Source organism: Falco punctatus (genome assembly GCF_963210335.1).
Source record: "Falco punctatus genome assembly, chromosome: 2".
In the NCBI taxonomy this organism is placed as follows: Eukaryota; Metazoa; Chordata; class Aves; order Falconiformes; family Falconidae; genus Falco; species Falco punctatus.
In genome coordinates this window covers 79281163-79306312 of record NC_137581.1, presented here as the reverse complement: position 1 = coordinate 79306312, position 25150 = coordinate 79281163, and the positions used below count along the sequence as shown (strand labels likewise).

The 25150-nt window shown below is 45.8% G+C and overlaps 1 protein-coding gene across 1 annotated transcript; it reads left to right on the top strand.

The window, feature by feature from the left end:
* Nucleotides 1–1026: 1026 nt before the first annotated feature.
* Nucleotides 1027–24205, top strand: RIPK4 (receptor interacting serine/threonine kinase 4; the record flags this gene model as incomplete). Its single annotated transcript, XM_080376705.1, has 8 exons — nucleotides 1027–1208; nucleotides 9050–9341; nucleotides 17009–17157; nucleotides 17980–18029; nucleotides 19088–19246; nucleotides 20193–20299; nucleotides 20761–21013; nucleotides 22013–24205. 8 exons carry the CDS (start codon nucleotides 1027–1029, stop codon nucleotides 23185–23187), a joined length of 2367 nt encoding a protein of 788 aa, XP_080232831.1. The 3' UTR covers nucleotides 23188–24205.
* Between the last annotated feature and the right edge of the window lie 945 nt (nucleotides 24206–25150).

The following is a 25150-nucleotide window of genomic DNA, read 5'->3' as shown; positions in this document are numbered from 1 at the left end:
TTGAAAGTAATTAAATGTCTCCATAGATTCTTTTCAAATGGAGCTTTGCAAAGACGAGACTGGCTGCCTCTATTATCCTAACTTTAAAACACATTGTCCTCTATCTATTGCCTAACCTGCCAGGTTAAACGATCATGCGCTAACTTCCTACAACAATCAACTACTCTGATACTCAGTATAGCAAACAAACACGAGCTTTATTAACCTTTAGACATGTGATAGGTGTGAAGGTCACGATGCAGATTGGAACAGCCTCTCCACCACCGTGTTACATACCAAAGGCTACAGACTCCTTCCAACTGCAGCATCTCGGCAAGACCCTTTATCCACTGGTCCGAGTCCTGCAGTACCTGCCATTAGATCCACAAAGGGATTCAGGCACCGAAATCTGCTGCTGGGATCATCAAAGCTTCTAATCACAGGGCAACTAGACACCAGAGACGCATGGCTCCTTGGCGGGGCAGCTCCCCAGAGCCTAAAGCCTGTTGCTCGGGCGCACGGCTGGGCAGAACGCGCCTTCGGGATGCCCGGACCGGGGGCTCCTCCCCCGCCGCGGCGGGCCCTGTGCAGAGGAGGGGGAAAGGACGCAGCTGCTGGCGCTTCGCCCCTCGTTCCTTAACACCTTAACTGTCACCGCGCCCCCCTCCCGCCCCCGCTCTGGCCCGAGCAGCGCCGGACACCAGCCCGGGAGGAAGCGGGGGGGGCCGCCCTGCACGGGTGTCGGGAGAAGCCGGAGCCGGCCCCCAAGCGCTGCCCCGGCCCTGGGGACATCCCGCCCGCCGCCGAGAGAGGGCGCCTCGGCCCTCGGGCCGCTACCTGCGCCACGGCGCCCGGGTACCGGCGGCCGGGCCGGGCCACAGCCGCCCCCGGACGGCGCGGGCCGCCCTCAGGCAGCGGCGGGGGGCGGCCCCGGCCCCGGAAGTGACGCGGGCCCGGCCCCGGCCCCCCCGGCGCACCTGACTCACCTGGGCGGGCGGCGGCGGCGCTGCACCGCGGTGCCGGGCGGGCGGCGGCCGAGGAGCAGCCATGGCGCGGGAGAGCGGCTCCCCCTGGGCCATGGGGCTGCTGAAAACCTTCGAGGAGAGCGAGTTCGGCAGCTGGGAGAAGATCGGCTCGGGGGGGTTCGGGCAGGTGTACAAGGTGCGGCACCTCCACTGGAAGACCTGGCTCGCCATCAAGTGCTCGCCCAGCCTCCATGTGGATGAGAAGTAAGGGGCGGGGGGCGCGGGGCTGCGGGGGGGAGATGCGGGGCTGCGGGGGGGCACGGGGCTCCGGCGGGGGCAGCGGGGCGAGGCGGCTCTTCTCGCGGCAGCGTCCCTGCCCCGGTGCCCCGGAGCCCGCAGTCGGCAGGGGGCTGCCCCTCCGCAGCCCTGCCCGGCTCCCGGCAGCTTAAGGATTTTTAAAAATTCCTTTTTTTTCTTGTCATTACCACCACCACCCCCCCTTTTTTTTTTGGCCCAGCGTACACAAGGCATGCAAACGTAGGGAATTGTGCTTAACAGTGGTTCAAACGCTTGTGAGGCCAACGAGACGCTAACAGTGCTTGCCCTGCCGGCGCAGCGCCCAGCTTTTGAGAAAGAGCCCAGGTGATGTAGCCCAGAGTTCCACACCTGGGGAGCGCCGCTGAAAAAGGACAAACCAGCCCAGCCCAGCCCCGTGCCAATGCAGCCAGGCCACCGTAGCTGCAGCGCTGGTTGCCACCAGCCAAGGGTATGGCCATCTGGCTAAATGCAGCCCAGAGAGCCGCGCGATTAAAAGTTCCCTGGGCAAACGTGGCCTTTGCCACCCTTAAGCGAAGCCCGGACCGACACCTTCAGTTACATTGTACGTAGTGGGGCTGGTGGCCCTCAAAGGGTAAGGGATGTTGCTCAGCTGCTTGTAGCAGCTTGGAAAGAGCCACCATGCAGCTGCAGTGTAGGTCTTGCCTATTCCCTCGGAGCAGTTCGGGAAAGCATTTTGCCCTGCCCTGGTCGTGCATGTGGTGGCTTGTGCTGAAGCGTTATGCCTGCTGCAGCTCCAAAGGTCACGGAAGGCAGTCCTCAGCAGGGAGCGCAGGAGGAGCGAAAACCCTGAATGGGATCTGGGGGGGCGTCGCAGGCCTGTCAGGTCTGGCTCCAGCGAGCTCCCCACCTTGGGAAAAGCCAGCCCTTTCGGTTGTGTTTGCAGGTGCATTAGCTGGGGCTCCCGTGTAGTAGGTGGCGGTGGTTAGCAGCGGGCTGGGGCGGGGGGCGCGGGGATGTGGGTGCTGCAGCTGTGAGCACGCTGTCTTTCAGGAGCGGGTGCTGAAAGGAGACGTGCTGGGAAATAAGTTCTCCTGCTTCAGTTCAGGGCCAGCGCTTTTCTGTGCGTCTGCCCAGGATGAGTCCCCACTGGGCAGTCCGGCGGGGAGCCGTACTGTATTGCAGGGAATGATACCGCACAGCGAGAACCCCTTCCAGCTTACCTGCCCTCTGTGACTAGTTATGGCCGACAGTGGAGGATGATCAGCTATGCTGTGCTCACGCAGTCTGTGTGTGACGGGGGCCTGTCAAGGGCAGCTCTCCTTTCCTTGGAGACAAAGGCCGTCAGGTGCATCTTCAGAAAAATCCTTCTGTTTTGAGGGCAATAGTCGTTTCCCAGCAGGTCAGCGTCTGTGCTGACGGAGGTGAATATGGCCAAGTCGCGTTCATGGAGCTTTTCCAGCTCTACCTTGATCTCTGGGATCTCACGAGCTGATTCTGCAGTTTGTTTTTTGAGATGTGGGTTGGTTCAGTCACAAAAGGCTTCCCTTGTTGTGGTTCCAGCAGGAGGAGAGAGATAAGTTGGCCCAAGACTGAAAATGTTTGTAAGCTTGTCTTCTCCAAGATTACTAGGGTAGTGCCCTAGTAATTGGGGCCTAGCCTAATCTTGCCCATTATCTGAATTGCTGACTTTGCTGTAGTTGTGCCTTGCATAGTATAGTAAATGAGATAAAATGTCCTCTTCCTAAAAGGGGAGGGGTAGATTTTAATGTATGTGTAGGATAACTGTGCTGCCTGTGAATAAAATAGAAACTACCTCAAAGTTGCCCTTCTACCATTAAAACTTCCAAGTAGATTTCAGACTTGATGCTTATTGAGGCATAACAAAAATAGTACTGTAGCTGACTAGTTTTGCTGTTAAAATATCTCTTAAGAATAAGCTAGAACATTTGTTATGCTTTTCATTTGCAGAATACATCTAGAAATTTACTCAAGTTTATTTTCAGTCTGAGACAATGGATGCTGTCATCTGTTTAAATATGAACAATTAATTTTGAGAGTTGTTACCAAATCTCTATTAATATATCCAATGTGCAATAAAGAGCCACCTGTCCCCCAGTGGCTGTGAGGTGTGCAGATACTGGAGGGACTGCATGAACATACAGTGCAGCAAACAGAAATGCCAGGAGAATTTGGAAACTTTGAGGGTGTGGGGCTCCAGCAGCTCCTGGTTAATTTTAACAAACCAATCCCTGAAATGCTGATTTACTTGTTTCACTGCAGACTTTGTGCTTCAGACGCTTAAGGGGAGCACCAAGTAGAAATTGGAAGATCTCTGGCCTTTGAAACAGCTGCTTCTGCAAAATAAAGCTAAGCTGAATTTGTGTATGCTTCTCCTTTGGTTCTTAGGCTGCTCTACCAAACCCCTTCCAGTAGTTGGTAACGCTGCCCTCACCCCCTGGTCTATGAAACTTGTGCCATTCAAATGGCGGGGTGGGGTGGGGGGCACCAACAAAATTAAATATTAGCTCTTTAGTTGGCAGGTTGAAACAAGCTGGTGCAATTACATTGTTAATCCAGGAGATTAACTTGACTAGCCATTTCTTGGAACTCTGTGAGGCAGCCCAGTTAGAAGAATTACCAGTGGTATCAGAAACATTAATTGAAAAACACGGAGGCTTTTTCTTATTTATTTGGTACCACACTAAAACCCAGTTTGTAGTGGCTTGGTGGTGGTAATACTCTAGTGTCTCTTACTGTGTTTCAGAGACAGTAAAAGATTTGGAGTATTCCCTTGGCAGTTATCACAGTATGGAGCCAAGTGGCCTCAAGCAGAAGAAAAACTGAATGTACAGCCAGAAGTGTTTTTACCTTTAAGGCCAAGCCCTCTCAGGCAATCGAGCCAAATTCCATTCCTAATGCCTTACTTGCTCCCACTTTCCATCTCCTGAGATCGAGTTTCCTGCATGGGACTCAAGATGCTGTCAAGATGGGGAGGTTCCATGTAAGCCTGAAGAAAAGTGTGTGTGACCCAGAAAGGTGGAGGAGCCTCTTCCCCAGACTGCCAGTGAGGAGCGCAAAGTCTTTCTCTTCTTTTTACCCGCATTGGCCAGAATGGAAGCGTGGTCTGGAGAAGAAGGATGGTAAGCTCAGAGAGAACAACTTGGAAGCCTTTATGGATTTCTTATAGCTGAACGTAAACATGCAGACTACGAGTATGAAGGATGTAACAGTCCCGAGAGAGGGTTCTTCACCGGAGGTGTTAACCGGTGGAGGTGTCTACAGGCTGTGGAGTCAGAAAGATCTGGCTTCTTGAAAAAAAAAGAGCAAAGGTCTACATTTAATTCCCTCTGCAGGACCTGGATTTAGGAATGGCGTAGGACTAAAAAATTCAGGAGATCTTAGAAATGCATTACTGTTAGCAGAGGCTGCATTTATTTGTGGTGAAGGTGAATGAACGCCTGTTCTGGCAGTCTCTGCATGTGTAGGTAGAACTTAATACTCACCTCTTGCCCCTTAAAGAATAGGGGTGAGCATAGCTGTTTGTGTGAACCTGTAATCCTTTTGTACCAGGGCTATGCAGCAGAGATCTGTTAGCAGGGCTGAGATCTATGTTAACCTGAAAGATGGGATTTTCTGGTGGTTTTTTTTTTTTTTCCCCTCCCCCCTCTTTCCCCTAGACATATTCTGCCTGACCATGCAATGGGGTTTTTTTGTCTTCTCTTATTCTCATTCTTCTCTGATGATCAACACTATGAAGGTCATTAAAGATGTACCCTGCAGAGCAGAGGTCACTGTATGCCCTTAAACTTGTGCCATGATGCAGATGGAAAGGGTCCCTGAAAAAATTCAGAGGTGGTGTAATTTTCTGGACCCCATCCTGACCACCAGCAGTCTGTAAAGAGGTAACTTACACTCCCCACTGAAAAGCAGCGTGGCTGTGCAAGGCTTGATCTCCCCTGGGCTGGGAGAAGCCTGGCTGCTCTGTGTCTGGAGGTAGTTCACACAAATGGCCCCATTACAGGTTTTCAGGGCTTTTTGAGTTTCTCTGGAGCCACCTTTTTTGTCTTAGACTCCATTAGGGAAATGTGGTGGTAGTGGTGGGGAATATAAAAAAACTGCAAGGACTGCTTCGTGAGTTGAAAATTGTGTTTTTGTAACGCAGTGTTATCTCTAGGGCATAAAGACTGCACACATGCAAATCGGGTACAGTTGTAATTCTTGCTGTTCTTGTGGCAGGATTTGCGGTACAAGGGTTGGGCCCTGGTACCTAGGGAGTGAGGCAGTGGGCCGGAGTTATGTCCCTTGTCTCTCCAGGAGGGTCCAAAGAACGCAGCCCTATCCGTTCAGAGTCTGACTGAGCAGCAGACAGCTGTTTGGGGGATGTGGGAGGTTCCCCCGTTCACGTAATATTTCTGAATCCTTTGAAAATGGCTGTTCTACCATTGATGTCTCTGACAGAGATGCTGTTTGGCACTGAACACAGTACTAGTTCTCTTGATGTGTGTGCCCCTGTCCTGTAATACTATTACAGGGGAGAGCGTGTACACCCCATGATTTACGTGAACTCAGCTGTCCTGCGTGCAAGTTTTTTCTTTTTCTTTTTAAAAAAAATTTATTAGCAAAATGCTAGGATATAGTCCTGGAGGAGGCAGGGGAATCGAGCCAGGGTGCTTAGGGAAGGTAATTCCAATTCTTTAATTGTGTAGGTGTTAAATAAGAAACTCTATTATAACAGAAGTTATATATAGTCCCATGCTTCTTGGCTGAGAAACCTCATAAGGAGCTTTTCTTTTCCTCCACTTTGGAGGGAAGTATTTCTTGGTGATATTGCGAATAATTTTTAAGCACTGAGCAGCACACCCCACCCCCTGCCCCATCCCTTACTTTGATCTATTAAATGTGAGCCTGAAGGATACTGCAGCATCCTTTGCTGCAGCCTGAGCACGTGTGTATTGAGGTGATGGGCGCTTGGAGAACACCTAAAACTGCCGAGTGCCAGTAGCACCTTGCACTAAGGGAAGAGGGAAGGGAAAGACCTTTCATCTTTGCCTGATGGAGATCTTGGTTTAATGAGCTGCTTGTGTTAATACAATTAATGCAAGTGCTCTCCAGCACTTGGCTAATGACTGAGTTGTATTTTGGCTCTCTATTTCTTTTGTCTTTTTTCCTTTTCTGCCTTCTAAAGGTGACAGGGGCCTGTATTTGAAAACTGCCGGTCTCCCTGGCTATACCAGATCACTGGTTGATTCGGTGTTGAAGCTCTGGGTCTGGGAAGATGCTAAAGGTGGCAATTGTTTCAGGGTTTTATTTGAACAGGCAGATCAGATAAAGGGCCCTTGCCTGTTAATTCACTAAACTAACTGGGTCTGGTCCAAGAAGAAAGGGAGCTTGTTTACATTTTGTTCAACGTGGGAATTCTCTCTTCATAGGGGAAAATGTCCTATTTCAAGCAGCTGATCTCTGTGATTTTGGTGATGCTCTCTGAGGCTGTCGTTAGCCCAGGAACCCCAATCCCGGGAGCCTAGTGGTTCTTGTTAGGCTTTAGCTGTTGCTGCATTCTTGCCTTGCCTTGGAGGGCTCAGACAGGTATTTTACATCCCTGACTCCAGAGCCCAGCCTGCTGAAGCCTGGTGAATTATGCTGGCTATGCATGTGGCTTGGGGGCAAGGAGTTGGTTGTGTTATTCATAGGCGCTCCCTTCCAGCATGCCAAAGAGCAAACTGGGTACTTGCCTACAAAGGCAGTTATTTCACAAGAAAGTTGCTGTAGGGAGCAGCAGGAGCCAACATGGTTAATAGAAAAGGTTTCCCCTACCTTCCCCCCCCCCCAGTGTATACATCCCTCTTAAACCATTTTTCAGCATGATCTTGCCTCTGAAATAGGTCTGCTGCTTCTCGCTAGGCTAGACTCGCCCCTAGCGTGGAATGTTAACTGCATCGGGTTATTGCAGGCTGCTGCAGCTGGTGAGGAACAGGCAGCAGACCATGCTCCCAGCCTTGTCTGGGCGAACATCAACTTTGTGCTTCCCACAGCAGGTGAAGCAGAGGGGAAGGGGATAACGCGGTTGCAAGAGTGTCCTAATGCAGAGTCAGAGGGTTAAATGATGGCTCCCAAAATCGCTCCCACGTGGGAGCACTGAGGGTCCCTTGCAGGCTGGTTTCAGCATGGGTGGTGCATGCTCCCCATGGGTCATCCAAGTATGGAGGGGAGGTGGGGGAGATGTACGCAGGAAGGGGAAACTTCACTGCGCTAAGATTGAACTCGGCATTCTCCTTTTAGAGGCAAAGAGTGCTGCTAGCTGTCCTGGGGTTTTAAAACCCAACAAGCCTGACTGAGCTGATAGCTCTGCCATGGCAGAGGCTCCCACAGTAGTAACTGTCATCACGTGGTAGTGGCACGTGGCACAAACTGCAGCTGGGTTGGCATCGGTCTCCAGGAATTTTCCAGCTCTTGGGGACTGGCAGAGGGGGCAGGTGACAGAGCTTTCTGCCTTGCAGAGGGTTTGAACCTATTTCCTCTGATCAGTTATTGCAGCTGCTATGAATGTTCTCTCTGAGCTTTACTTTAAAACCTGATGTCTTCCAGGACAGCTGGGCATCTCAAAACGCCTGCGTGAGGTGGGGAGTGTCAGAGCAATAGTTTTCTTCTTTTAATCTAGGACTCTTTTTACCAGGCATCTGTGTTAAAACTTTGTCATATTGTTTCAGGTACTGTTTTCCATCAAATAACTTAGATGTCTTGGGTACATTACAAGAGCTGTTGTGTAATAAGAGAGGCTCTGTTCAGGAAATACTGCCTATCTGGCCCCTCTGTGTCCTCTTTTGTGAATCGGTGGGTGACAGCAACGGTGATGCATTGGCAGCTGTGGCCCAAAGCTGCTCTGGGTGCAGCCCATCATCACTAATAATGTAGTTTTTGACAGACTGAAGGTTCCTTCACCCATCACGTGTGGCTCCTTTTTGTGGGTGCAGTTGGCCTGGGGACAGGACCCTTGTTTCCTCTTTCCAGCTTGACACCCAGTGGGTCCTCGTGGGCTGTTGGAAGGCCGTGTGTGAGGTGCAGAAGGAGGGCATAGCAATTAAGGGTCTCGACCTGGGAGGCTGTAGTTTGGACTGAGTAATGCTTAGCACTCTGCAGGGTCAGGCTGAAGTGACCTGTAAACAACCCGGGGTGCTCATTACACGTGCTGGCATGCCAGGAGTTTTCAGCATCCACTGGAGCTGAGCGAGCATAGCATTGGAGTTGCCAAATCTGGAGCCTGAGTAGAAGGAAGCTTTTGCTGTGTCCCCCCAGCTACAGCAGGTGGCTTGCTGCCCTAAATAGTGGGTCCTGGGGATCCCTCTCCCAAGGCCAGGGCCTGTGCCCTGCCAGCCTGCACCAGCGGGGCAGCTGAAGCAATGCTGCCTGTGCTCTGCCTGGGTAACGCAGTCTTATGACTCACAGAAAGTTAATGACTTTAGCCCAAGGAGTTACAGCAGTGGTAAATCCGGGCACTACATGTATTGTCCTTATTCTTAACAGCACAGCATAAACATCAAAGCGGGGAGATGGGTTTTACGCTAGGGATATTTGCGCTGTTGAAGGGTAGAACTCGCCGGTGGTTCAGCAGCTGTGAGCTGCCTACCATTAGAAGCATAAAACAAAGTTAGTAAATGTGGAAAGATGCCTGGAGTCACAGTCTGGTGAGATGTAGCATGGTTCAGCCAAGTGATGGTCATGAAATGTGTTCAGTTGCGTAAGAAATGTTTTTGTGCGTGTTGGTGGGGGGGAGAAGGAGGAGGAGAAAACAGCTTCTCCAACATCACTTTCTGTTCTCTTCTACCCAGGGAGCGCATGGAGTTATTGGAAGAAGCCAGGAAGATGGAAATGGCAAAGTTTCGCTACATCCTTCCTGTTTATGGCATCTGTAAAGAGCCAGTTGGCTTGGTCATGGAATACATGGAAACAGGGTCTCTGGAAAAGCTCCTGGCTTCCGAACCTTTGCCCTGGGAATTGCGCTTCCGCATCATCCATGAGACAGCTGTGGGGATGAACTTCCTGCACTGCATGTCCCCTCCGCTGCTCCACCTGGATCTCAAACCTGCAAACATCCTGCTTGATGCCCACTACCATGTCAAGGTATGCACTGGGCATTGTGTGCCAGGGACCCACCTTTGGATATTCTTGCATGGCTCCTGCCAAACTTAAAGGCCTGGAGAAAGCAGCAGCATTGCTTTTGAATTAGAAAAATGCCCACTGACCCAACCCTTCCCATCTCCAAACTTGTCTACCTGAGTTACGAACTGTTTTGGTACACAAATAGAGGTAGAGTTAGGGAGCTGGTGAGAATTCTCTTGAAATTTTAGGAGGGTGCTCGTGCAGTGAACTCTGATTTTGAGACCTAGGGGGTCCTGCTATATATTTCCTTGCAGTAGGGTCATAGGCAAATGAGAACAGGGAGAGAAAAGCAGCGTGAGCCTCTAAATCATCTCTGCCAATTCCAAAGCTCCCAGTGGTACCCTTGTTCTGTTTAGGTCCTTCTGGCTTTGTATATTCCATTAAATATGTAAATCTCATCTACAGCTGGTGTCCAGAGAAGCCTTCCCAGAGGCAATTCATTTTCTCTTTCGTTTGCTCAAGGCATATACAGTAAAAAAGTATTTCTGTCCTGACTGTTTATGCACACCAAAGGTCACTTAAGGGAATATTTGTGGCTGTATCAGCATGAAATTCTTCCTGTTATTCGTTTCCAGAGTAAGCTAGCAAACTTGTTGGCCTTCTCTGTTTTAGGTTCTGTTTTGACAGCTGGACTAAGGAGGTTGCTCTTGCTTTCTGATCCTTCCTTTTGGGAAAGGACAGAGACTGAAATAAATCTTTTTCCTGATTCTTGTTTTTTTGGGTGGTTCTTTCCCCCCACAAATCCATGGCCAAACTCTTAACCTTGGAACTGCAGGATTACTCATGCTGGATAGCTGATATAACTCGGTACAAGTAGTCATAGATTTTTATCAGTTCCATCATCCATCTGCTCCCTGTTTTCCTGTCCCCCTCAAACTGGCCAGATGGCTTTGGTCTTGATGTACCCTTTTAAAAATAATTAAGTTTTCTTTAAATAAAACCATCTCTTCTGATGTCACAGGAGGGTTGGAGATGTGTGTGCCTCTAATGAAGTCACACCTGTGTCAGTCTCAGCTTTTTTTTAGTAGGCCATTTAGTGGTTTACTACTTAAGATTTCCTTTCTGAGACAGGAGGCATCTACAGGTGGTCCATGGTATTATGACCAGAACATCAGGACCTGAACTGTTGAAAGTATGTTCTTACACTTTGGTGCTGAGAGGCCTTTGCTATATATTTATTTACCTGAAGTTTGTGCTTGCTTGCATAACTTCTTAAATTCCTAATTCTTGACTCATCCATGAGCCAAGATATGAAGGCTGTGTTTTTCTCACTGTTTCAGGAGGTTGAAATACTGCCTGATGTTCTGCCTCCTGTATAAGCTATGCCTGGGTGGTGATGTAATAAAAGGGGGTGAAGTGCAAAATGTACCAAAAAACCCACGCCATTTCTGGTGGGGTCATTGCTGACATCCCTAAACTGTTGCTACTTGCTCTGGATTTGAAACACATGAAGGTTTTCAGACATTTTCCATTAAGTTTGGAAAAGAATGGTCTAATCCAAACCTTTTTCCAGCCAACAGTCTTTTACATCTGCAGGCATCTTGGAAACCCCTCCATGCAGCAAAGCAGACATAGGAACCTATGTGCAGAATAAGAGATGTACATGCTCGGTGAGCTGCCTTCACTTTAAAAATGTGCCCCCAAACCTTCTTTTTGTGTGATGTGAAAATTGTAATTAAATTTCAGACCCTGCAGCTTGATTTAATGTGCATTTTCTTGCTGGAGGGCTAATGGACCTGATAATTGAAGTGTTTTTACCTTTTAAAGGTTAGCATTAATTTAGTAGGTGACCTGTCTCTAATATAATCTTAAGGTGAGTGCAGAGATGCTGCAGACTGAAGAAGAGGAGTTTGGAGGTGGGGAGGACTTTTTATAAACTGTTTGCCCTTGAGCCAGGAAACAGGCAGTCTTTCAGTGGAGCACATTAGAAATGCTTCTGTGCCATATTGCTAGTTAAATGGAAACACGCCCTTCTTTTATGAGCACAATGCTTACTGTAAAAACCCCAAGTGAGGATGATGACTAATGCAGTGGTGTTATACAGAACTTATCATCAAGTGGGTGCCTCCATATCATAAAGCCGTCTCCTGTGTATTACATAAGTGCCTGCTGAGTTTTGTTCTTGGGATGATAATTAAGAGGATGGGATTAGCCTGAGCGCAGAGCAGGAATATAGATAGACAGATATTAACTTTTTCAAAGGCATGTTAAGGGATTTTAAATATGTGTATATAATATGTACACCACAAGGTAAGGCTTTGCAGTTTTTTGGAGGATGGATACATGCATGCCTCCTTCCCTGCAGTGGTGGTATAGCTCAGTACTGACAGGAGCCTTAGCCCGGGGGCTCTCTTCCCAGCCATGTCCTGCTCAGTCTTGGTTGCCTTAAGCAGTGTGGTTTGCTTTGAAGGATTATTTCATACCCAGGCAGGCATTGCTAGCAGGCATCAGCCTGCGTGGTTTTTTCCCCTTAATGTCAACCTATTTGTTCTCAACAAGATCCTCCCCGCCCCTTTCTCCAGTGTTCCATGTATGCAGCCTTCCAATACTTACGAGCTGTTGAGCACCTAGTTTTTGTTTAACTGGACCATGTCATATGAGCTTCTTTAGCTCTCCTGCCCTCCATGTGTGTTCTGGATGTCTCTGCTGAGCTCCCGGTGTTGTGGCAATGACAAGTGGGGCACTGGTGCTGTGGAAGCAATGCCACATTCCAGCGCTGCCCTTGCAGGCTGTTAGATTGCTCATTCCCTGCTCCAATGTGATCTCTCTCCAGGGCCCTCAGCAGGAGAATACACCCCTCCCATGCAGTTACCTCGTACCCTAACTTGTTGCCAGCTACCATGCATGCATGCTCTCTCTATTGCTGCTTCCTGGGTTTTTTAGCTTCAATCTCTTGGTTAAGAGTGTTACTTTTTGTCCAGGTATTTAAAATGAAGTCAACCTGCAACTTAATACTTTGGGGCAAAACCATTACTTGTAAGTTCTTGTTTCTCTTATTATCTAGCCTGGATTTTACAGCTCTTCACCTTGTCATACATATGTATACATACCCACATGTGTGGGTACACTCATACAGAGGCAAATCCCACCAGTTATTTTTTCATCTCCCAGATTCTGTTTTTGAAGTATTTGAAACGGGATGACCTGGTCTTGGCTGTGCACTGCTCTAAACTGGCTGTATTTGCTTTTATTTTTTTTCCCCCAGTGCTCTAGTTTAAACCAGTGTGAAGAATGAAGTTGCTGCTGTTGTCATGCTGTGCTGATGGTCTTACTAAAAACATGGATAGGTTGCCTCTGTGGTCTTCACCCTTATTTGCTTCAGCTGAAGAAGAAGAGGCCGCAAAATTTTGTGTGTGGAGTTAGTTGCCTAGTCAGGTGGCAAATTTGTTAATCAGAAAGCTGCTTAATGTAGGTCATTAACTGTAGGTCAAAATAATACCCAGAGGCCAGGCTGGTAAAGGGTGGTTGTCTCTTTTTATTAGACTAGCTGATGTAGTTAACACAGCCACTTCTCTTTTTTTTATCAGCTGCAAATGCTCTCCTGTTACTAGAAATGACAAGAGGCTTTGTTGTTTTGTGCCCCTTCTCCCTGTTTCCCACCCTTTCTGCTCAAGGTTTCCATGTAGGGCGGCTGTTACATGGCTTTTTAATCCAACCAACAAAGCTGGTTTTCACCTTGATCAACTCTCTAATTGATCTAATTGTGGTGGCACAGAGGAGGGAACAAGACCATCCCTGTTATGATAATGCAGATTTATGATGGATTAAAGTGGATGTTTTACCATGGCTTTGGTTTCTGCAGCTTCTGAAGAGACCATTACAAACATCACACCTGAAACAGGTTTTGAGGAGTTAAGGTTTTAGGGCAGGTTGGAGAAGGATGGAAATAGAGTCTATTTCAGAAGGACTTCATTTATTAGCTAACTGAAGTATGTTCATAAACACTAAAGTAAAGACATAAGTTTGAAGTGCAGATGCTGGTTGTGTCTACACTTGGAATTAATTTTTATTTCTAATTTTTAGTAGTCCAAATCTGTGACTCGTGTAAGTCTCTTAAAAATTTCTGGCACTTCTTAAAGAACAAAATTGAAACAAACAGCCCTTTTCCCCTGCACCAAGAAAACCAAACAAGGCAAACACCCCCTGCCATGGCCCCTTAAGCACCTGAAAACCCCACAGACAAATGGGGTGGCATTCTCAATATCCGAGTGCACAGAGACAAATACCGGATATGTCAGCAGCAATTAAAAATTAATCTGATGCCTTTGTTACCCATTTGATGAAGAAAACCTTTTGGTGAACTCTACACCTGAGTCCATTGCAGTGGGTTCTTCAGTCTCATTTGCAGAAAAATGGCATGCAGCATCAGAAGCTAAGTGCACACTTCAGGTTAGCCTGTCAGGAGTCATCGGTGAAAGCACGTTCCAGGCACTAATTTTGCTCCTGGGAGCTAGGTCCCTGCACTGTTTGGGAATAGCTGCCTTTAGAAACCACTGTAGTTATGTGAGCATATGTACTAGTTACTTGTTTTTGGTTTGTTTTTTTTTAAATAATCCAGAAAATAACTTGACAAATTCAAAGCATCTAACACTTTGCAAGTGAGCGGGTTTTTTTTATAAACTAGAATGGAAATTTCCACAAGTGACAAAAGCAGAGAGAGGCCTGTGTGTACAGTATTCCTGATTTAAAATAAACAAAACCAAAAAAGAAAGAAAGAAAAATCTTCAGATCTTGGAATCTCTCAGTAAAGCAAGCATGGCTGGGAAGTGGGCAGGAAAACATTTTTACCGCTACCATCACCAGTTGCTACTCACGTGTGTGTTCTGGTGCAGACCTTTAAAAGGGCAGAGGTGGAGCGAGCTGTCTGAACATGAACAACCCTACTGTCTGCGTGGGCTTTCGCCAATGTTTTTTCTCTCCTTCCTACCTCTCCACCACGTGTTTTGCATGAAGCAGTCTGTCGCCTCTGTGTCTCCTCCGAACTGCTGATACTAAGTATGCTTTTGAAGCATGATGGGATCCACCTGAACTAACTGATGTGAAGAGTGAGATTGTGGGTTCTGTGGGATTGTGGGGCAGGGCAGAACCGGGGATGGGCTGTGAGGGCTAGCGGGGATGTGGAGGAAAAAGTGGGGAGAGGTGCTCCACTTTCACTGCCTTTACCAGCAGGAGTGCCTTGTGTTGCAGAACTAGATACCTGGCAAGCAATTTAAAGGCAAAATAGGCAAGTTAAATGGCTGTGTCTTCCACCCACTGCACAGTTCCCATTGATGTTTAGAAAAACTGCACGACTAAATACACCATACAGTGTGGAAAATTTACCCTAAAGGAACTAGTAAAAGCCACAAAAGCTGTCTGCAGACTCTTACCATTTTGTTGCAGTCTGGAAGATAACAGTTCTTCAATTTCCAGTGCTTTCTGCAGAATTTGATATGGTTGAAGCTCTGGTCTACAGATTAATTTCCTATTAATTGGTATAAAAGCTAGTCCTTCGCAGTATGTAGGGGCAGGATCACAAGGTAACGTTCTTGCTAGCCGTGTGTGTGTGTGCTATGTACCTTAGCTGTTTCTTGGTTTGTAGGCTGAGCATGAGACCTTTTCTATCTAGTGTGCTTGGCCTCCTGTCTTAGCCCCTAGCCTTAGATTCACACAGCATACATAGCTGGTGGCTGTTAATGCAGGAGCGTCACTGTGCTGTCTGTATTTCATCTTTGTTTCTTAACTTACACAGTAGGAAACCCGGTGCTGTTTAGACAGAGGAAGGTATATCGCTTTAATTATTTTTGCATGCCATATGGATTTCTTGAGGTGTATACAAGCCTCTGCTTCACGTTAATCAAAGGATAGCAGCGCTTCACCAAGTTGGATCTGTTCAGACTTGCAGCAGTTGGTTCATTTATTAACCTGACACCACGGGCTTGTGTGATGTGGGAGTTGTGCTTTTGTTCTGCTGTGGAGCACTACGTGCCCCAAACTCATGCAGCACTTCCTGGGGCAGTTGATTCAGCTCTACCCTGGGTAGTCCGGCTTGCAAACCTGGGTTTCTCGACTGCTTACTGTTTCCCTGGTCTCTAATGCTTGGTTCGCTGAGGAGGCCAGCAATCCCCCTCTATAACAGTGTAGCCCTACAACCATGAGACGCTATTCCTCCAGATGACTTTGCTTTTTTCCTCCCCCTCCCACCTACACCCCCCCCCTTTTTTTTTTTTCTTCTCAAGTAATTCCCACATGACCCTACAGATTTAAGATACAGATGGACAACAGGTTGGCTATACGTATGTGCTGGGTACAGGACTTCTACAGCTCCTGAGGTTGCCTCTGTTGAGCTCTTTGTACCTGGGAGAAGTTCCTCCTGAAGCTGTGTGGGTTGCTTTGTTTGGTTTATGGCGAAGGGAGATTCCTAGTGTTTGAAGACCAGTGGCTGCATAGCCTGCCTGTTCTCCAGGAGGCTGAAGCTGGCAGCAGTTTGCTCCCTTTCCAGTAATGAATGCATGTTATAACTAGCTTTGTGGTATCTTTGGACAGAAACTTCTGAAAGTGTAAAGTTGGAGCCTATTTAAAAAAAAAAAGCAGCTTTTTTTTAATTATGCTTATTGTTTTGAGGGAGAACTTTCTCAAAGGAGAAGCTGTGAAGATCAAAAGGGGAATGAGTCACTGAAAAACCTGAGTATTTATTAGATAAAAAGAATGTTTATGTCGGGGTGTGTGTGTAATCTTATCTTACATGTAGACAAAAATCAGTGGGCTGAGTGGTCCAAAAAGACTTGACTTTTCTTGAAATTTTCACTTAAGCATAATAGACGTTTTTGACCAGTGGGAAATAAGGCAAAGGAAATTCCTTGCCTGTTTGCTTGATGATTGGTGTGCCTTTGAGAGCAAATGAATGCATATTTGTTTGACACTTCAAATTAAAGTGGAGGTGTGTTTTCCTTTTTTGTAAACTTGCTGTCACTTGTTTTCTTCATTTCAGCTGTGTTCACTGTGTCACTGCACCAACTTGCCATGCCTCCTAGTTGCCAAAAAGAATTCCCTGTGTGGGTTTTTGCAGGGGGTGTTTTGGTTCGGGGTTTTTTTAACTCTTGGGGCCTCTGGTGTTGAGCTTAGCACTTGCTGGCATGGTCAGTTAACAGTGAGCGATATTTGAAAGAGCAGTTCTCTTCCGCTCAGTGGAGAACTCATGGTCTGAAAACAGGTGCTCAGAATACTTAAACATAGCATACAGTGTGAGGTTACGTAGGGAAAGGGGTGGCAGGACTAATAATTACATTACAGTAGTTTCCACTGGCTAAATTTGACTAGTTTTAAATTACAATACATTGTCTTAACTGTTTGTTGCATTTGCTATGTAATGGGCTAACATGCTGCTGCTTGCAAAAAACTGCTTGCTTTTGTTGTTTGTTGTTTTGGGGTGGTTTTTTTTTTAGCTTAACCATAAAGAAAAACCTACCATAGTGTAATGCTTCCAGAGATGTTTTCTTAGCTTTGTACTTCTGAATGGCAGCTTGCTATATTTTGTTGGGTCATCCTGTTACATCTGCTGTTCTTTACAGAGCAGTTTTTGTTAATGCCTCCAAAGTCTAACAGTAGCGTGCACTTCTCTTCCCCTCTTCTTCCTCCATTTTTTGCAGATTTCTGACTTTGGACTTGCAAAGTGCAATGGCTTGTCCCATTCCCATGACATCAGCATGGACGGCCTCTGTGGCACAATTGCATACCTTCCTCCAGAGCGCATCAAAGAGAAAAACAGGTGTTTTGACACCAAACATGATGTGTACAGGTCAGTTAACTATGAAAACGTTTAAAAGTACTTTGAGTAATACTGTAAGTTGAGCCCTCTTTTTCTGGTTATAAAACCTAATTAAGCATGAAACCCCTAAATCTACTTTGAGCCTCATCTTGCAAAGGGTCATGTTTGCTTTGCTTTTTGCGAAGTCTTCATAGGGTAGAGGCCTTTTAACAAACTGCAGCTAATTCTGGGTCTGGAATGTTACCATTCAAAGTAACACTTACTTATTAGCAACTGGCATGGGAGGCACTCTGCCCACCTTTAATTTCCCCATCAAAAGGTACATCCTGACCTACTTTACGAGTCTATGACAAAATTCTTAGTTATCTTCAGTGGATTTCATCATTAGGTCTTTGGTTCTTCTTTCATGGTCAGATTATTAGGAAGAGGAAAACACAGCTGTAGATTAAAAGATATGTCATATTCTAAATGGAATACGTTTCTTTAAAGTCATCTTGCAGGTAGAAGTACAAAATAAAATCTACGGTAATGCTTTGCTGCTCTCTAGTTTTGTCAGCGTTGGTGTGGAGTAGTTGATAAATGTTACCAAAGAACTCAGCAGCCTCCAGCAAGTCCCTATGTTTGCTACCTCAGGTTCTCCCTGGAAAAACTAGACTTTCAAATCGTGGTTCTTGGCTGCATCTTGCTGTGTGTGTTCATCAGCTGAATTAGATGCAGAAGTGAAGAACAAGGAAAAAGAACAGGAAAATAAAGTATACTTCTGTTAAGTTTTTTTGGCTTTTTTAGTTGGTGTTTTATGATTTTTTTTAAAGCTTTTCTATAATTATTTTTTTCTTTTGCATTTATTTGTAGCTTTTCCATTGTGATTTGGGGAGTTCTTACACAGAAAAAGCCTTTTGCAGGTAAGTTTGATGTACTGGGTTGTGTTGGCATTTTTTTTTTTCCTTTCACCTGTTGATAAGCACTATTCCTGCCCCACCAGTCCCAGATTACATGCACGTCCTCCTAATGCCTACAGCCTTGTGTGGTGGACACTTCTGAACTCGCAAATGTGATCACAAATGGCAGTCCTCCGTTGTCCTACGCTGTGAAAGCTGAACGCGTATTGCCGCGGGGGGCCCTAGTCTGCTGGCGTTTGCTGTGCAGACCCAGGTTAGCACGTGGCCCGTGCAGACTTCTGACATGTTTGCAGCCAACGAAGAACAGCACAGAGCAAAGCCAACTGGCAGGCAACTGTGTTGTTTTCAGAAACGTCTTCTCTGTGGAGAGGTTCTGTAGTTTATTTGTAGATTGTGGGTACAGATCTGCTCTTTAAAAAAAAAAAAAAAACAACAACAAAAAACCACCAACAAAGCTGTCTGTGAGAATAAGCCTTGTTCCACCCCACAGTAAATGTACCAACTACAGGCAGCTATTTATTCTTTGACTTTTCCTGTGTGTATGACTAGCCTGTGTGTAGCAAGCATGTTTGAACAGGTTCCGGTCTACTATTAATTTTTCTCCAAGTAAGAGATCCCATTTAGCCCAGTGGTTGAGTTCAGAGTCAAAAGCCCTGTTACTGCACTTCCTGATTTGTGTTCTTCCTTCACCTTTATGAAAAGTTCAAGTACCTGGCCTAAATAAAAGCTGTGGTTCAGTTTTCTTACAGCAGATACAGAAGTTCTGAGAGGTAGCAAAGAACCATTTTTTTTCCTTTGGTTCTGTGTGTTTTATGGGTGGAAAAAGACCAAGAGTCACTCACTGATGATTGATACATGGGAAGCAGGTGTTATGCATCAACAAATATATTGTAGGAGAGTAAGACCAACAGCTTTTTCCCTGTCGATAAAAGAAAGCACTCTAAATCTAGAAAAATAGCCATGAAGACAAAGTTGCAGCCTAATACAGTTAATGCTCTTAGACAAAAGAGAAATCATTCCTTTTGCTGGGAAATCTTAATTTATGTGCTTTTGCTTTACAGAGGAAAACAACATTTTACATATTATGGTAAAAGTAGTTAAAGGCCACCGCCCAGAGCTACCTGCTGTTTCTAAATCCAGACCTCATTCATGTAATAACTTGATCAAACTGATGCAAAAATGTTGGCAAGATGATCCTGGTGAACGGCCAACATTTCAAGGTAAGATTTCCTCGTAACTTGGCTGCCCATTTATTCTTCTATGAGTCACGTTATTGCTCAGGACTCTGTTAATCCATGGGTAAATGCTGTGAACCTCTGTGACAGGATAAATAGAGCACATTGTATGGTAGAGACAATGATACAGGTCACTTACTCATTTGTGGAGGAAGGGATTATCTGGGGACAAGTCTGACCATGATGGTGTTATGTAAACACGTCACGAATAAGACCTGTGCTGAAGCAGCTGATCCATTTAGCCAGAAATTATGTTCAGTTCTGATTGTGTGTATCAGGGCACATGCCATGCCAAGTTGGTGTGGTTTTCACCATACCAAAGTGTTGAAGGCCCTGGCTCTTGAAATTTACTGTTGTGTGCTGAGAAACTGAATTGGTTTATTGTAACAAAACAATTTGTACCATCATTTTTCTGCCAATAAAATGCAATGTTGGTGAAAAGCTTGAACTTGCCCAGAGCATCTGTTATGAATTCAAATGTGCAGAAGGATGTAGCAAGTGCTGTCTCCAGGTAGTTTCATTTAGTATTAATAGGAGAGATTTGCCTCTTCCCTCTTCTCCTGCCCAAACAAGGTATGGGGACTGAAGGGAAGAGGGATCTTGTCTTTTTAAACACATATGCCTAAGTTTGCCAGCAGTAGACTGGTTCCCATTTCACAGTCTTGCAGCGTAGCCACCATCTAACATCAGTCTGGTCTGAATGTGAAAATGAATTGTTCAGTCAGCCCTATGCACTCTTTGCTTAGCTACACACTTGTACCTACCGATGAAGTGCTAGGTGGAATAGTCAAAATTGGAGTCTTTCTCCCACAATGTCTCAAAGTGTTAAGCTCTAATGACAGATAAGGCAGCAGGGCATTTCAGAAAAGTCTCCTATTAAAAGAAAAAAAAAAACAACCCACCACAAAACCTTCTCTTGCTTTCTTCAAAGAAATCACTTCAGAAACAGAAGCCCTTTGTGAAAAACCAGAAGATGAAACAAAAGAGATGATAACTCAGGACCTAGACACCAAGAATTCCCCAGAGCAGCAATCTGAGGTATTTTCTTTTTCTGCTTCTTGTTCAAGTACACCAGGTTTTGTGAGGAACAGGTTCCTCTGTGACCTGTAACTTCCTGAGCAACCTTCTGTATTCTGCGTTTGAGCACCTTCTTGCCTGATGGAAGTGGATCTTGGTGAAGGACTGGAATGCAAAAGTGACAGCAGATGCATGAACCAGCACAGGACTAGACTGTTAAGGGAGAGCAGGACAGTTAGGAAATAAAGGCTGGAACTATGTGGGTGTGACTGATATTAAAAAACGCTGTAGGAGAGAACAAGCATGTGGCCTTAGTGGCTGTATAAGTACTGATGAAGGCTGCCTTCCTGCATCTGAAAATTTTCAGTGACGTTATTCATAGGTTTCATTCAATATGAACAGTGTTTAAAGGCTACCTGCAAGCTAACAAACTTGATTTTCTTTACTGACCTTTCTAAAGTGCTTGTGTACTTCTCTTGAAGGGGATTTCTGCATTATCCCAGACGAAACAGGAGCCTGCTCTACCATCAGTTAAGGATTACAGTCTCTCAGAGTTGTTGTCCCAGCTGGATTCGGGGATTTCACAGACTATGGAAGGCCCGGAGGATCTCAGCCGCAGCTCTTCCGAGTCCAAACTTGCCTCCAGTGACAAGCGGCTTTCAGGAGTTTCATCTGTAGATTCAGCTTTTTCATCCAGAGGCTCCCTTTCCCTTTCCTTTGAAAGGGAGAGTTCAGGTAATGGTCAGGTTCTTCTTTGTTGTTATTTTTTTGTAGTTGCTTGGACTAGGGCATATGGGAGTCAGCGGGTTGGTGAGTAGTCATATGAAGAATAGCATTGTGGAAATCACTGTTAGCTTTGCTTTCTCTTGCTGTCAGCACTACAAATTTGTTTACTGGAGGTAGTTATTAAAAAAAAAAAAACAAAACCAAAGAGGTGGTTCCTAGACATGATCTAATGACAAATAATAAAATTCATTTGGTTTTGAAAAGTGACCTGACTTCCTGTTAAAGCCATTACAGAATCAGTCACATAAAGGTTGGTTGGAAGGGAGGTCATTTAGCCCAGCAACCTGCTCAAAGAGGGACTAAAGCCAATGTCCAGTCAGGGCAGCTGAGTCTGTGGCTTTTTCAGTTATACTAAGCCCAAGTCTGAGCGCTTTTGTTGTTGTTGAGAAGACTCAAGCCACCTTCTCAGTAGCCCCCATAAACATTGTAATGAAGACCTCTGCTACTGTGCACACACCCCTCCCTTTTCAATCCAGTGCTGCAAAAAAGAGGCATCTGTTTTCCAGTTAGGCAAACAGTGATTAGTGCAGGGAGATCAACCACAGCATCGTTCGTTTTTGATTTCATATGAAACAGAATAAGAGTAAGTGACCTGAAATTGTTCTGAAACTACTATATGGGGAAGGATTTTTTTTGCAGTCAAGTCATTGCTGATGCCACCAGATATGTCAGCCACGTGCAAGTAAAGTTTGGCAGGTATCAGAACTCTGATGGTGTCTTTTTACCAGAATAGTTTGGGTTGGAAGTGACCTCTAAAGGTCACCTAGTCCAACCCCACCCCCCCCTGCTATGTGCAGGGACATCTTCAGCTAGACCAGACTGTTCAGAGCCCTGTCCATCCTGACCTTGAATGTTTCCAGAGATGGGGCATCTACCACCTCTGTGGGCAACCTGCTCCAGTGTTTCACCACCCTCATTGTAAAAAATTTCTTCCTTATATCCATGTAGATATTGGTACTACAGACATACAGAAGAGGAAGCTAACGGAGGCCATTTTATCTGGGGATACCAGCAAGCTGATGAAGATCCTCCAGCCTCAAGATGTTGACATCGTTTTAGATGGGAACGCCAGTCTTTTGCACTTGGCTGTTGAAGCTGGTCAAGAAGAATGTGTCAAATGGCTCCTCCTGTACAATGCTAACCCTAACCTCACCAACAAGAAAGGATCCACCCCTCTTCACATCGCCATTGAGAAGAAAGTTAAAAGCATTGTGGAGCTGATTATGGCTAGGAAAATCAATGTTAATGCCAAAGATGAAGATCAGTGGACTGCTCTTCACTTTGCTGCCCAAAATGGGGATGATTTCAGCACCAAAATGCTGCTTGATAAGAATGCATCCTTAAATGAGGTAGATTTTGAAGGCAGAGCCCCCATCCACATAGCCTGTCAATACGGCCAAGAGAATATTGTGCGGATCCTGCTGAGAAGAGGCGTTAATGTGAACATCAAAGGAAAGGATGACTGGGTGCCACTGCACTATGCTGCCTGGCAAGGTCATCTCCCCATTGTAAAGCTTCTGGCCAAACAGCGGGGTGCAAACGTGAATGTGCAGACCGTGGATGGAAGGACCTCACTACACTTGGCTGCTCAACGAGGACACTACCGTGTTGCTCGCCTTCTTATAGACCTAGAGTCAGATGTCAACGTGCAGAACGCACTCTTGCAGACTGCTCTCCACATAGCTGCTGAAACTGGCCACACAAGCACATCAAGGCTGCTCCTTAAACATGGTGCAGACATTGAGGCAGCGACAGCAGAAGGATACACTGCTCTGCACTTGGCATCTCGCAGCGGCCATTTAGCAACAACAAAGTTGCTGATAGATGAAAGGGCCAGTGTTCTAGCTAGAGGCCCTTTAAATAGGACAGCGTTACATCTTGCTGCAGAAAACGGGCACTCTGAAGTAGTAGAAGAACTTGTTGGTTCAGAAAATGTCAATGTTTCTGACAGTGAAGGGTTGACAGCTCTTCATCTGGCTGCACGAGGTGGGCACGTGAAAACAGTTGAGGTTCTTCTGAGGCATGGGGCACACATTGACATGCAAAGACCCACATGTCAGACCCTGCTACAGCTTGCTCAGCAGAGCAGTAACAGCTCAGTTGTGTTGTTAAGTGAGACCTAAGCAAAAGGTACAAAACTTCCTACCTTTCTACCTGTTGTGAGAAGGCTGATGGTGCTTGACTCATGAGGGCCTTCTTCAGTTGTGCAGTGACCCTGCTCTTCAGCAGAGTCAGCTGATGGACTGAGATGTAACCAGCAGAAGCTACTTCTGTTTGAGTGTGTGAGTGAGAGCACACATGGACTAAGGCCAGATGTAAGGCTGAGAGCTGGAGTCTGCCGTGCTTGGTCTGTATCAGTCATTCTGCATGTGCCTGCCCTGTCTGTACATTGACATTCCCCTCCTATGGATGTTGTGAGAGAAGGATGCAACTTACGGGTTTCCCTCGTGCCTTTTTTTTTTTTTTTTTAATGTGCCAAACTAATTTAAGAACTAACATTCTGCTTTTTTATCCCTGCCAAAAAAAAGTTGGCATAGATTCCTGGTTTCTTGCAATGATCTATATTTTGGGCTGGGAAGCCTCCAGCGTAAAATAAACACAACATAAATCTGCTTGAAATTAATGCAAGAGATGAGGAAAGGGCTATTTAAGATATAGTTGATCATGTTTCAGTGTTGGAAGGTACTCTTTTTAATGGAGACATCAATTACAGATTTCCATGTACTCAAAACTGGTGAGGCAGACTTACTGACAAGGCAGGATCCCAAAAATACATAAGCAGAAGTAAAAGCTTAACACGGTATCTTCATATACAATCCTACCTTGTATGTATTCTAAGATCAGTAAGCTGAACTAGGTACTTAGTGCTTTGTCTTAAATGAAAAAGTTAAAAGCTAGAATTCATACTGGACTGTAACTGGATGGTATATTTAACACCATTATACTAATTTGCAAAACAATGTTTGGAGGGGCCAATGACTAGACTGATATACTGTGTATATAGTAGTTCTACCTGTTGTATGCTTTTTTTCTACTGAAGAAAATAGATTGCTTAGAGTGGGTATGTTTTAATACACCTTTTAACTTCATTCTTTTCAAAGTTGAAATGTGATCTGTTATTAATAAAAGATTGTGTTCTAATCTGTGTATTTTGTAATTGTTAGAGCAACTGAAAACCCATTTGCCAACAAAAATCATTTACCAGCAGCAGCACAAAACTGTACTGGGCTTAATGATGTTGAAGCCCTAACTGTTGACATATAATGCTGTCCTCAGTTTTACATTCCCTTTAGCTTTTATAGGGGAATGTAAGGAGCTTGAATGAATTGGAGGTGTTTTCTACAAATTTATTCTGTAAATATAACCCCCATATAACCTAGTCTTTATGCACATAACTTGGTGTACAACTGTGATGCTTTCCTCTTACGCTGTAGCTGTTCTGGGAGTTTAGCTTTTCTCCTCATCTTGAAACAGAGTCAAATGCTTTTGCATCTTCCCTGTTGACTGGTGGGCTGCTGCCCAGAGAGGAGGTACCTCACCTCTCCTTGGCGGTGTGTTCCCACCACGTGTGCCACAGAGCAAGCAGCACTGTTACGCTTTGCTCCCACCTTCCCTGACAGGAAAGCTGCTCCTGCTCAGGACCTTTTTTTATATACCTGATGGCAGTGGTATGAATGTCAGTGCTACATCAGTATCTGATTTTAGGAGTCAAAGTGCTCCTGTGGGAATCTAGCCCCAGGAAAGTCACTACTTTCTTTAAAAAACAGCCTCTTGTCATGGGAGATGGTAGTGGCTGAAGGTGATAACCAAAGGAGGATGGGTGCTTGCAGAGGGGACAGGGAGCCTGCTGCTGTTTGATACTGTTCCCAGCTCCAAGTAAGTACCTCTACGTACCTGCGTACTACTCCCCTAGTTCAATTTCTTGAATTTCAAGACAGTTCACTGACTGCCTAATGAAACTGCATTAAATAACAGATGGTGAAGTCATGCTCGTGTCAATATATGGAGGTTACAAAGCAGTATACTTGTTACTGGAGTATGGCAGTCACAGCAAGCTTCCTAAAGATGCTGACAGTGAAACTTCTC